The sequence below is a fragment of the Nelumbo lutea genome, chromosome 5, assembly GCF_056320005.1.
Source record: "Nelumbo lutea isolate HS-2025 chromosome 5, American lotus-T2T, whole genome shotgun sequence".
Classification (NCBI taxonomy): Eukaryota; Viridiplantae; Streptophyta; class Magnoliopsida; order Proteales; family Nelumbonaceae; genus Nelumbo; species Nelumbo lutea.
The window spans coordinates 68,372,500-68,384,707 of record NC_142688.1 but is presented as its reverse complement, the minus strand read 5'-3'; the positions used below and the strand labels follow the sequence as shown (position 1 = coordinate 68,384,707).

General features: G+C 37.6%; 1 protein-coding gene across 2 annotated transcripts; it reads right to left on the bottom strand.

The window, feature by feature from the left end:
• Positions 1-5,037: 5,037 nt before the first annotated feature.
• On the bottom strand, positions 5,038-11,117 carry LOC148852802 (Rieske (2Fe-2S) domain-containing protein). Of its 2 annotated transcripts, none has more exons than XM_088945088.1 (3): positions 10,456-11,117; positions 5,594-5,875; positions 5,038-5,510 (listed from the first exon to the last, which is right to left on the bottom strand). In XM_088945088.1, the coding sequence occupies exons 1-3, from the start codon at positions 10,867-10,869 to the stop codon at positions 5,322-5,324; spliced, it is 885 nt and encodes a 294-aa protein (XP_088801214.1). In that variant the 5' UTR covers positions 10,870-11,117; the 3' UTR covers positions 5,038-5,321. The 2 variants fall into 2 exon arrangements, with proteins under 2 accessions (XP_088801214.1, XP_088801215.1); XM_088945089.1 differs by having other exon boundaries at positions 5,594-5,854.
• Positions 11,118-12,208: the final 1,091 nt, after the last annotated feature.

Here is a 12,208-nt window from a genome sequence, read left to right as displayed (position 1 = left end):
CCCACTACCCCTACGCTCTCTCCTCATCAAGAACAACCAACCTAGGGGTAGTGAGAAATGTCCTAAAGGCTCCAGAAAATAACCAACCTAGAAGGTCTACCTATGTATTTAGGCCTCTGATTCGTTACGACTTTGATCAAGAAAGTTACTTAATGGAAGCCATGAACAGAGAGGAAGATCCTGTGACTTATACGGAAGGTATGTTGGACATAGATTCCTTGAAGTGGGTAGATGGCATGAAAAGCAAGATGGATTCGATGGAACCAACAAGGTCTTGACTCATGTAGACCCACCCCCTGGGGTGAAAGCAATTGGTCGCAAATGGATCTACAAGAGGAATAAGGGTCCTGATGGTAAGATTGAGACCTATAAAGCTCATCTTGTGGCGAAAGGATACACTCAGAAAGAGGGAATCAAATATGAGGAAACCTTTTCGCTAGTGGCCATGCTCAAGTCCATTAGGATCCTGCTAGATGTAGCAGCACACCATGTTCACAAGATTTGGCAAATGGATGCCAAAACTGCATTTCTTAACAGAGATCTTATTGAAGATATCTACATGCAGCAACTACAAGGATTCATTGTTGTAGGTCAAGAACACATGGTGTGTAAACTTAATCGATCCATATATGGACTTAAGCAATTTTCTAGGAATTGGAACATCCGGTTTGACTCTACTGTCAAATAGTTTGACTTTGAGCAAAATACGGATGAGCCCTGTCTTTATAGGAAGACAGTGAAAGATAAAGTTACATTCTTGCTTGTGTATGTAGATGACATCCTACTCATTGGGAATGATGTAAGAATGTTAACTACGATGAAAGTGTAGCTTTCACAAAAATTCTCCATGAAAGATCTTGGAGAAACCTCCTATATCTTGAGACTTCAACTTTATAGAGATAGATTGAAGAGAATAATATGATTATCCCAGTCTACTTACATCGACAAAATTTCCAAGAGATACAACATAGTAACTCTAAGAAAGGAAATGTTCATTTCAGGCACAGAGTCACTCTCTTCAAGGGTATGTCTCCCAAGACTCTCAAGGAGATTGAGGGCATAAGAGAGGTTTCCTATGCCTTAGCCGTAGGGAGCATCATGTATGCCATGCTGTGCATTCAGCCTGGCATTGCTCAGGCGGTAAGTGTGGTAAGTAGATAACAGTCAAACCCAGGACAGGAGCACTGAACAACTGCGAAAAACATATTAAAATTCCTTTGAAGGACAAAAGAGTTTTGTTTGGTATTAAATGGCAGTTCACTACAAGTCCTATGGTATACTGGTGCCGACTTTCAGTCAAACCTAGATGATAGAAAGTCTACATATGGTTACATTTTCGCTATGGGGTCCTGTGCAGTTAGCTGAAAAATCAGCAAACAGGAGTCCACTACAAATTCTACAACCAATGCCGAATACATTGCCGCAAGTGAAGCTGCCAAAGAAGCCTTTTGGATAAAAAGTTCATTCAAGAATTAGGAATTGTTCCATCCAACACATCACCAAGTCCACTGTTGTATGACAACATTAGAGCCATTGTTCAAGCTAAGGAGCCATTAGCCCACTTGAAGTCAAAGCACACCGAGAGGAAGTTCCACGTATCGTGGGAGATTATTGGTAGAGGGAACATCCAGATTCAAAAAGTAGCATCAACGAAGATTGTGGCAGACCCATTGACAAAGCCACTCACACAAAAATTGTTTGAGAAACACGTGAAAAGTATGATACTCCGGCTTATGCCCAATTGAACCTAAGTGCAAGTGTGGGTTATTAAACAGTGTATGCCCTTATCTCCAATCAGATTGATGTACATTTTGACATTTATTATAAATGAATAAAATACATAATTGATTCATGTTATCTATATTGTGTTTCCATATAATACCCTTAAATTGGACACTTATGAGACTTGTGTTAGTTTAGAATCTTCACAGCCATTAGATAGACATAGGGACATTTATCCTGCCAAGGTTGACACTAATGTGCTACCAAGTTGGTTAGGTGGCTTGTCTCAATTGCCAGGGTGAGACCTAAAGCACATGTAGTATAGGTTTGCTTGAAACTCTAAACCGAACCATTTTTCAATTATGCCCTAGACCTTAGAGATAGATGGGCAAAAATGAAAAGTTACACCTAACCCTTATACTTGATTATGGTATTGCATTAGGTGTTGAATTGGGTTGTCTTTGATATGCCAATCAGTGAAATCCTTAGCGGGGGTCAAAATCAAGGTATGTTGGGGCAGCTTGAGAATTCACATGAGTGGGTGATCACAGTGACAGAATCCACCAATTTGTCGAACAAAGTGAATGATCGGGGAATGCACTCTCTCTAATGGAAACCTAAACTACCGGTAGTTGATTTCAAACTTGTTGAGATTTGTTTTATAAAATATATTTATATAGAAATATACATATATGTTATGGTTTCACAAAATGTTTTAACTCCCGGAATCCATGTAAGCAGAGAGTGCAACATTGTACCTCACAGCTAAGGGAGAGGTCCTCTTTGTCGAGTAGTGTTTGATCATTATGGGCTAAGAGGTTAAGTATAAAACCATTTATGGCTTTTACCTTATGGGCTAGTCTCACTTAAGTCCATAGTCTTTGGGCCTTCATAAGGTGGTTGGACCCAAAGACCATGTAGTGTAAATGTTGGGCCAGCTAAGAGCCCATAATAATGGGTTCAAAGGTTAAGCTAAACCAATATGACTTTTGTAAAAATCAATGTTAGGGTCCCACGCCATACAAAGAGAGTCAAACTATCCAGCAAATTAAAGGGGAAGTGAGCCTGATGACTTAATGGGCCTAAAGCCCAATTCGAACTGGCTTAATGAGATTAATAAGAGATGGACGAATTCGAGTTTAGATTTGCTTCTAGATCAGCAAGAGGATAAGATATGTCTTATCCACTTAGGAGTTCTGATCCAAATAAAGATTTGGATTAATGAACCCTCTCCTGATATGATTAGGAAGCTAATTCAAGAAGGATTATAAATAAAGGGATAAATCTTTCTGTTAAACACTTTTTGCAAATCCTAAATCTCTCTGTTCTTGCCACCCTACCCAATTCGATCTCCACATTCTTGGACTGATCAAGAAAGGTTCTTGATTCTGAGTTTTGCTAGAAGAATTAGATCTAAAGTTGTAGTCACATCCCCTACGTGATCCTTGCTGTAGAATTGCAATTATTGCTGAATAATTTCTTTGTTGATCATGCTTCACCCTAAGCTATGTCATCTTCAGTGGAGATGGGATTTGGTATCCTCTTTGGGCGTGAACACCTACGCAAGGAGCTACTTGTGTGGATTCCGTATATGATATAACCCTCCTTTAATCTTGGTTTTAGATTTGGTCCGATTTGTTTCAAAAACGAACATTGAAAAATACAATTTTTCTAAATCAATGAATAGGATTCCCAAAAGGGAGAAAGAAAATTTTTTAAATTTCGCCCAGCCACCTTGTATGCTTCGACCATCCATATGATGGATCTCCCTTCCCTCAATTCCCTCTGGTGATCTAAAGTGCAATAGCATGAAAGATTATCGAAAGCATGCTGGCAAATAAATGATGGCACTTCAATAAATGCTTTTACAGACCCATGGGTTCCAACTACAGGTGGAGTACCCAGCAAGAAGGAGTGCAATATTAAATGGAAACCAGAGCAAATCAATAAAGGATTTCTTCATCTATGAAGAATTGCTCAGAGAAAGTTTTGAAGCAAAAGCAGTAAAGCATATACTAGAAGTCATATGAGGAAGAGAAAGAGAATCTGATATATTGCTATGGAGAATATCAATATTCAATTAAATCAGCTTATCGAATATTACTACAAGGCCAACTATCAATTTCAAACCAAAGTAAAAACTGGAAAGAAATTTGAAAGGTAAAAGCTCTCTACAGATTCCAGTTTTTCATGTGGGAAGCTTTATGGGAAGGCCTACCAACAACCGACAAGCTGAAGTTCAAGTACATACAAGAAGGCTGTATGCTATGTAAACATGGCATAAAAACATTAAATCATCTGGTGTTCTTCTATGCATTTGCAAGGGTAGTCTGGCTGCAAGCTAGTCTAGGAATAAATCCAGACAGAACTATAAATAAAACAATGCATGAAATAATTTAACATTGGTTAGAGGACGTGCTAATCTCACTGAGCAAAGAAAAGAAAAGAAAATATTTTGCAAAATTCATGGTGATTATAGAATAAACATGAGAATGCAGAAACGAGAAGCTTGAAAATAAAGATACCCAGTCACAAACTGCTATATGTAGAAAGATAAACTGACAGTGACAATTTCAGCTCACTCAGGCTTCACTGCAATTTCAATAACAGGGAAGCAGAACAGCTTAGTGATGACAGAAACAGTTGGGACATGTTTGCTTCTCGGAAAATGTAGGGGGAGAAGTTGGTCAATTGCGGATTGGGTCATTATCTCACTTGCCAGGTAAGTGTATTTACCCGGGTAAATGGGCAAAAGAAAAATGAATGGGGCATTGGAGTTTTTGTTGATGGATTTTTTGATATGATAACAAGAAGTGCAGGTGCAAGTGCTGCTATTATGTCTTCTGAAAATATAATTCTTGCTACAACAGGCAAATATTCCAAGGCTCTAGGGAGTGCAGATGCAGAACTAGGAGCAATACTACAAGGATGGAGCTCGCTTGTGCTAAAAAAGGGTTACAAACATGGTAAATTTGTCTGATGCAGCAGAGATAGTAACAAAAAAAGAAAGATCAGCAGGTTCCCATTGATGGGGAAGCCCATTTTGGAAGTAATATGGGGCATGCCTTTTGTTTGTCTTTTTGTATGAGGTATATAAGCAGAACCAATAATTGAATAGCCCATGATATAGCTTACTATGCATGAGTTGAATGTAGAACTATGTATCGATCCTAATGTACCTATAAGGAATGTTCTAAGTGTGAGTGAGAATTTTCTGTTTGCTTATAAAAAATAAAAATAAAAAGCATTCTTTTTTTCTTCTTTACAATGGTAAACACAATTTTTCTTATACATTCTGCTCGTGTACAAGTTATGGAGTCATGGAAAATCATCATCATCATCATCATCTAAGCCTTGTCCCAACTATATGAGGTCAGCCATATGAGTCCTGTTTTTCCATTTGGTATACAGCTCAATAAAATACATTTAATTGAAAACATCAAAAAAATATATATATCCAAGTTATCCAAATCTGGGACAAATGTAATTCATAAAAAACCATAGTTGGGTGATAACAATAAGATCTTCATTTATCAGGATATATTACTTCATCGGATATCAGGGATTTCTTCTCAAAATGGAATTTCTGAATTTGATGTTTAATTGAAAGCATTTGATGCAGCATAAATGAAATCCAAGAAGCCTGTTCCCTTGAGAAGACCTTTACCAGTCAATAGCTCAAAATCTAACAACAGCAGGAAGCCAATTATGGCTGCTTTCCCATTTATCAACTCATTCTTTCCTGTAAAACCGAACCCCCCTACATCCTCATCTATCACCATTCTTATCTGATATACATTAACAAAATAAAATCAATAAATAACAAGATTCACTTTACAAAAGCTAATTAAGATAATTGAATTTAATATACCTCATCTACATTGACATCTGATGCAGTAAGACCTGGTTGAGCTTTTCCACTGAATACAATCTCTGCCGAACCACCAGATTCGGACCCTCCCGCCATGCTGATATAAATGTTCTCTGCATCTACTTTTACAGGATAAATGAAGAGTGTCCTCAAAGCAGGTGTAAGGACTCTCAGCACAGGGTTCTTAGGATACCAGTCCTTGATAGCTCCAGTCCTAAGATCAAATGTACTGTCTGTTGTTGGGCAAACTATACAATCATCCTGGAAAATACAACTGCTGATCTAGCTTTGAATCATCCAGGAGAAATAATAAATATTTCTCTCTATTTACTAGTATTCAAAAGTTGCCTTGTACAGGTAGTAATAAAGACAAGTAAGGTCCATTCTTGCATTTCGTTTTAATTCAAAACACACATAAATCAAGATATTCTAAAGTTGTTTACCTCCAAAACACAGGTTTCTAGCAGTTATTGATTACAAAGCCTTCATTATATGATTGGAAACAAAGATGAAATCTTTGTTGATTTGTTCCTGTGGAAAAGATTAACTTAACCCACATAGTACTGTCATTTATTGCAGCTACTCAATCCTGGTTATTTTATCAACTTGATATCAAGAATGCTTTATGCATGGAGATTTATAAGAAATATTCATGTAGCCACCCCCTCGTTTTGAACTGCTTGGTGAGTTTAGGAAAGTACATTTGCTCAAGAAGGCAATACAGGACTGTAGCATCACCTTGGACATGATTTGACAAGTTCAACACAGCAGTAAAGAGATTTGGGTATAAACAAAGTCAGATGGATCATACCCTTTTTGTCAAGCATAAAGGATCATCCACCTCTGCATTTATTGTTTATGTGGATGACATTGTTGTGATAGAAAATCATCCAGAGGCAATCAACAAGCATAAGCTCATGGCCTTAGAGTTTGAAATTAAAGGCCTAGGAGATTTAAATACTTCCTAAGCATTTAGGTTTCACAATCTAGGAGAGGTGTATTAACAAGCATAAGTTCATGGTCTTAAGAGTTTGAAATTAAAGACCTAGGAAATCTAAAATACTTCCTAGGAATTTAGGTTTCACAATCTAGGACAGGTGTATTTATTCCACATAGGAAGCATGTGCTGGACCTACTCCCAGAAATAGGAATGTTGGGATCTGATCCAGAAAATACTCCCATAGATCCTAATTATAACGTCGATGCATCGGATAGAGTGGTCTCTGATTTGTGATGAATTCAGGGGAGTTTCCCTAAATGATATGTTAAGGGAATGGTGAAGCACGCAACATACCAGGCAGCAAAGAATGAAAGAGTGGTCTCCATCTACAGGGACTCTTATACTTAATTTTGATCATGACAGTTCACAGCTGTCACAAAAGTGGGTGGTGACCTACTGATCAGTTTATATTTGGTTTCAACCGTGGTGGATAGGATCCACCATTGCAAATTGTGTTCTTTTTGTTGTAAGGTTATTTAATTAGTGGGGTCCCACCCACCAAATCATAGCAGTTCACACTTGTAACAAAAAAATATTAAAAGATTATATTTCGTGTGGTGGATAAGCTCCACTAAATTCCAATTGCATTCAATAGCAAAAGGTGGAACTTGGGATGGGATTAGAAAGATTATGAGAGTCCTTTCCTAACCCAACTCTAGAGAGAGGATAAAGATTAAGACTGGAGCTGTTCAGAAGGAGAGAAAGGAAGAGATAAAAAAGAAAAAAATTATACATTACTTGTGTATTTATCCTCTTCTTGTTTACTCAACAGAGCTGCAGTTTCCCTCTTCTCTATTCTCTCTTTTTGTTTTCTTTTTGTTTTCTTTCCCTCCTCTTTTCTTCCTCTCCTTCCCCTTTTATACAGAACAAAGTACATATGGGAAGGGGAGTTAAGGTAACCTCCCCACTCTTCATTCGTGGGATGGTTGTTCAACTTCTCCCATAACTGAAGAATTTGAAATTTAAATTCAGGTGAGGTGAGCTAGCTGTCAAGTCTAGCTTTTTCCTTTCTCTTTCTTTTTCTTTTGTAGATTTTTTAAGATGGGGAACATAGTTGCCAAGGTGACGCCTAGGCAGGCACCCTTGGAGGCTCGCCGCCCAGTCGCCAAGCAGTTTTGCATACTGTGTCATAAAATACTTTTATACTGTTATTTTTTTGAGATTATAATTATAAAATAAACATTATTAAAGAAAAATATTCATTTTTGTGTTTATAAACTAATTTCTTTTTATTATTTTCTTATTTGTTAGGGTTTAATCAATACAAACATTGCTAACTGCTGTATTGAATCCTCAATGACTTCAAAATCTGAACCAATAATTAAGGGAAGAACTTAAAATTTTGTGTAATCAACACATTTCTTCTTCCACTTCTTCTTCTTCTTCTTCTTAAAATTTTCTTTTCTTCTTTTCCTATAATAAAAATAGGGGTGAGCCCCTACATTTTTTTATTCTTTTTCTTCATATAAATATGTTGATTTTCTAGACTTAAAACATGAAGTTTATAATTTTCTTATGAAAATTATGGATAGTTATTAAAGAAAGTTGGTTATGGAACCTAGGGAATTACCCTAGAATATGTGATTTTTACTTAAAATCCATCGCTTAGGCAATGCCTAGGAACCCGCCTAGGCGACTAGGTGAGAAGGTGCTCCCCTGTCGCTTAGCCTCGCCTTAGCGCCTTGAAAACTATGATGGGGAAGTAGATAAGGATTGACTTAATCCTTTTTCAAATAGGTTATATGATTCAAATTTGTATCATTCTCCTAGGTGTGGCCCACTTTAACTATCAAATCAAGTTGTGAACTATCATGATTTGGTGGGACCCCCCAATTAAATAACCTTGCAACAAATTTATCAAAAAGTAACCTTCCAACAAAAGCATTTGCAATCGGTGGATCCTATCCACCACAATTAAAACCAAATATAAACTGATCAATGGATCACCACCCACTGTTGTGATAGTTGTGAACTGTCATGATTTAGTAGGACCCCACCAATTAAATATGTGGGCCATGCTCACTATCAAATCAACATAATGGGCCCCACTTATCAACTGGGGCCACTGTTAAAATATTCAAATTTATAGCATTAAAGTGGGCCATGTCCACTATCAAATCAACAGTGGGTCCCACTTAACATTTAGACCGGTCCCACTTGGACCAAAATTTAAAACTTTATTTTCTTTTCAGTCAAGGGACTTCTAACTTTTCAAATCTAAAATGCAGGCCCCTGACCTTTCTCCTTCAAAATTCTCTTGTTTCTGGTCTCTACAAAGCAATATGAAATGCAGGTGGTTTCTTTAGATTGGCACCTTTGAGGGCCTCCCTAGCCGCCTTCTAGTCCTTCCATCGAACAGTGGATATTCGCTAGCAACTACAATCAAGAGTTTGAAGACTTCGTCAAGAAAAAGCAGATCCATGAGTGTTGGGGTCAAGCCTACATCTTTAATCTCAACTAGAATTCTTGCAAACTACATATTTTCCCATCTTTTATTTTTGAAGTCAAATCTTTTAAAACTTCCCCAAGCATTTCCTATGGCCCTAAAAACCTCTGTAGTCTGTACACCAGGCATGCAGTGGTATCCCATAGACATCGACCTTGGTGTACCTCATTTTCTCTACTTCCATTCTTAGAACTAGATGACCAATGGCTGAAAAAGATTCCGGGTTCCTCTTTTCTTTTTTTTTTTTTGGATCAATGATTCTGGGTTCCTCTTTTCTCCAATGCATTCCCTTGCTAGGGCTTCTTCTATATCTTTTTTCCACCTAAAACTAAACAAAAATAAAGGCTTCCCCATCCTTCGAACATAAAAGCTTAGGTTTCTCCATTCTTAGCTTGCCCATTCCTTCACATCTCTAATGTCAAGATCCTAGTGAACAAATCTACCTACTAGACAACTATTTAGGAACACCAATCATTCCTCACCCTTGCCTCCACCCCTAGAAGGCACAACTCTCATCGTAATCAACATTGGTTCTAGGCTTCTTGCCACGTCGCTACTGCTGACCCTAAAACACTCTGTGACAATTATCAGTGAAAGATAATTGACAATTGCTAAGAAACTTTGGGAATTACCCTAAGATTTAGGGTTTTCCTTAAAAAAAAAATCCATCATCCAATAGACAAGGCACTCCCATATCACTTAGCATTGCTTTAATGCCTTGACAACTATGTTCCTGTAGTATTTTTGCTTAGAATAATGTCCATATGGCCAAGATCTTCCCTCTTATCCTCCATCCTATCGCGTCCTTTTGCTCAGGTTGTTCCATTCCCTTCTGCAGCTATGCCTTCTACTTTCTCATCAAACTTTTGTGTGCTCAAAGTCCTTTTAAGAAGCTTTCTTTCCTATTCAACTCCTTCACTTCATCTTACCTCTTAAGATGCAGCCACATTCCAAAACCCAAATACCCTAGTTATTAAGATGAAGTAGGATCAGTAAGTTATGTTTTCAACCAGTGTATCCCAAACAACTCAAGATTGTTTTAGAGAATTAGAATAGATAATTAATTCGAAAACAAATGCTTAAAAGCAAAATGGGTCAATTGATACAGCAATGAAGAAAGAAATAAAACCTAAAATCTTAACATTTAAAAATCTTCGTTTCCAAGGATGGCAGCAGTCTAGAATCCAATGGACAAAGTCATATGGAAAAGGAAACATCCTGAAATTTACTGCAAAGAAAAAGCAAATGCTAATGACAAGTGAGGAAAAAATGAATACTATCATATGATCAATTCATAAATTCACAATTAATATGGTGTTTTATTCAGAATATGCAATGCCCTAGTTTGCTAACTCCATTTCATAAAATCACAAGATAAAACAATGAACGGAAAGGAATCAGCTAATGCCATCGAACCTGGGTCAGCTTTGCATTGAGCAAGCCTTCGCTGTAAGCTCCTTCAGCTGGCGATCGATTCTCAATTGCAAAGATCTCATCTTTATACCAGAGAAGAAGAATCGTCTCCCCATCCTGTATGATTACACGCCGCTCTCCCTTTGGCAGTGCCGCCAGCGGGACAACCGGAACCCATTTCTTCCCGCTCCCACCACTGTCTCCAGAAGCTTGAGACTCTTGGGCCACAGAAACTTCAGTCGCCTTGCAGACAACGGTCTTGGAAGTTCTCAAAACCCGGGAAGAGCTAGCCAAGCAAGGGCCTGAGGAACACTTGCCAGTAGAGACTGGGCAACTGAGGGGCAGCCACCTCCGACAGCGAAGAGGAGAAGAGATAGAGAGCACCCCCGGAGTAATCTTTGACGCCGTTGAAGCCATCAAAAAGAGCCAAGAAATTAAGAGCGGTAACTGCAACTACAACAGCTCCAACTGTATCATCGAGAACGAAGTGAAATTAGAGGGAAAGAAAAAAAAAAAAAAAACGAATGGTTTTCCATGGCCACAATATATGGATAACGAATCATGGCCATTGTTTATGGGTTCTGTTTTGGTCTCTGAGGGACCGACCCATGTTTGAAGCTTCAATTTTGTAAGACGGTAGCACGTAGCATAGCAAGTGTTCATACAACGCGTCCAAATATTGGACACATGAAATAGATGAATTCGGATCAGCTACCAACCCACAATGCCAACATCCCAACTGTAAATTGCAGCCGTACATCGGAAACATCGAGTTCGGATCGCCTGCTAATAAAATACATTTCAAGTGGGGTGAGCAAGGAAAACCCAAAAATCGAACCGAAAATTCAGTTAATCGAATTCAGTTCAGTATTTTAAAAAAACTCCGCTAATGAATATAGAAAATCGGCGGTTAATCAAACCAACAAGTATATATATATTTCTATATTTTATATATATTTATGTATATTATATATTTTTTATTTTTTATATATTATATATAAATTAATAAATATGTGTTAAATATAAATATATATTTATAATATATAATATATTATTTATTATTTAAAATATAATATTATATATATTTAGTTTTTTATTATATATTTTTTATAATCTATATTATAAAAATAAAAAAACCAAAAATCAATGAACCAAACCGATCAACCGATAAACTGGTCGGCTTCAATTCGTTTTCAGTTATTGGTATTCTATAAACCGGTAGCATTGGTTTGATTTCAAAAATAGGCCCTTGGTTAATTGAACTATGGACACCCCTAAATTTCAACAACCTACCAAGTACCAACACATCTCACACCACACATCTCATACATGGGGATCTCACTTTTATGGTAGGTCCTAGTCTCAGGGTGAGATGTGCAGTGTTAGATGAAATTGGTAAAGGGTTGGAACGAGTTTTATTGGCAGAAGATCCCAACTCGGGAACATCTCCCTATGAATGACAATTGACATTAGATCTTGATGTGAGGCTGCTTGTTGGGACAGGATTGGTAGCAGATCCCTAACCGAAATAGAAGTATAAACTACTACCTATATATGGACTATGGCCTATCCCCATTTGGGAGGGTTAAGCCGAAATTGAGTTAAGTTGGTTCGGCTGTTTTAAAGCTCTTCGTCTTGGAATCAGATAGGCTATACATCTATAGTTACAAGTAGAGATGAGCAAATGGGAGGTTCTACTCGGAATCAAATAGAATCGACCTTGAACCAGTCTTGAATCGGCCCTATCCAATTTGTT

Excerpts from the sequence above, each read along its gene's own strand:
- LOC148852802 (XM_088945088.1), bottom strand. The coding sequence starts at position 10,869 with ATGGCTTCAACGGCGTCAAAGATTACTCCGGGGGTGCTCTCTATCTCT. Across the intron at positions 5,876-10,455 it reads TCAATGCAAAGCTGACCCAG|ATCAGCAGTTGTATTTTCCA; the intron begins GTTCGATGGCAT and ends ATTCAAAGCTAG. Across the intron at positions 5,511-5,593 it reads CAGATGTCAATGTAGATGAG|ATAAGAATGGTGATAGATGA; the intron begins GTATATTAAATT and ends AATGTATATCAG.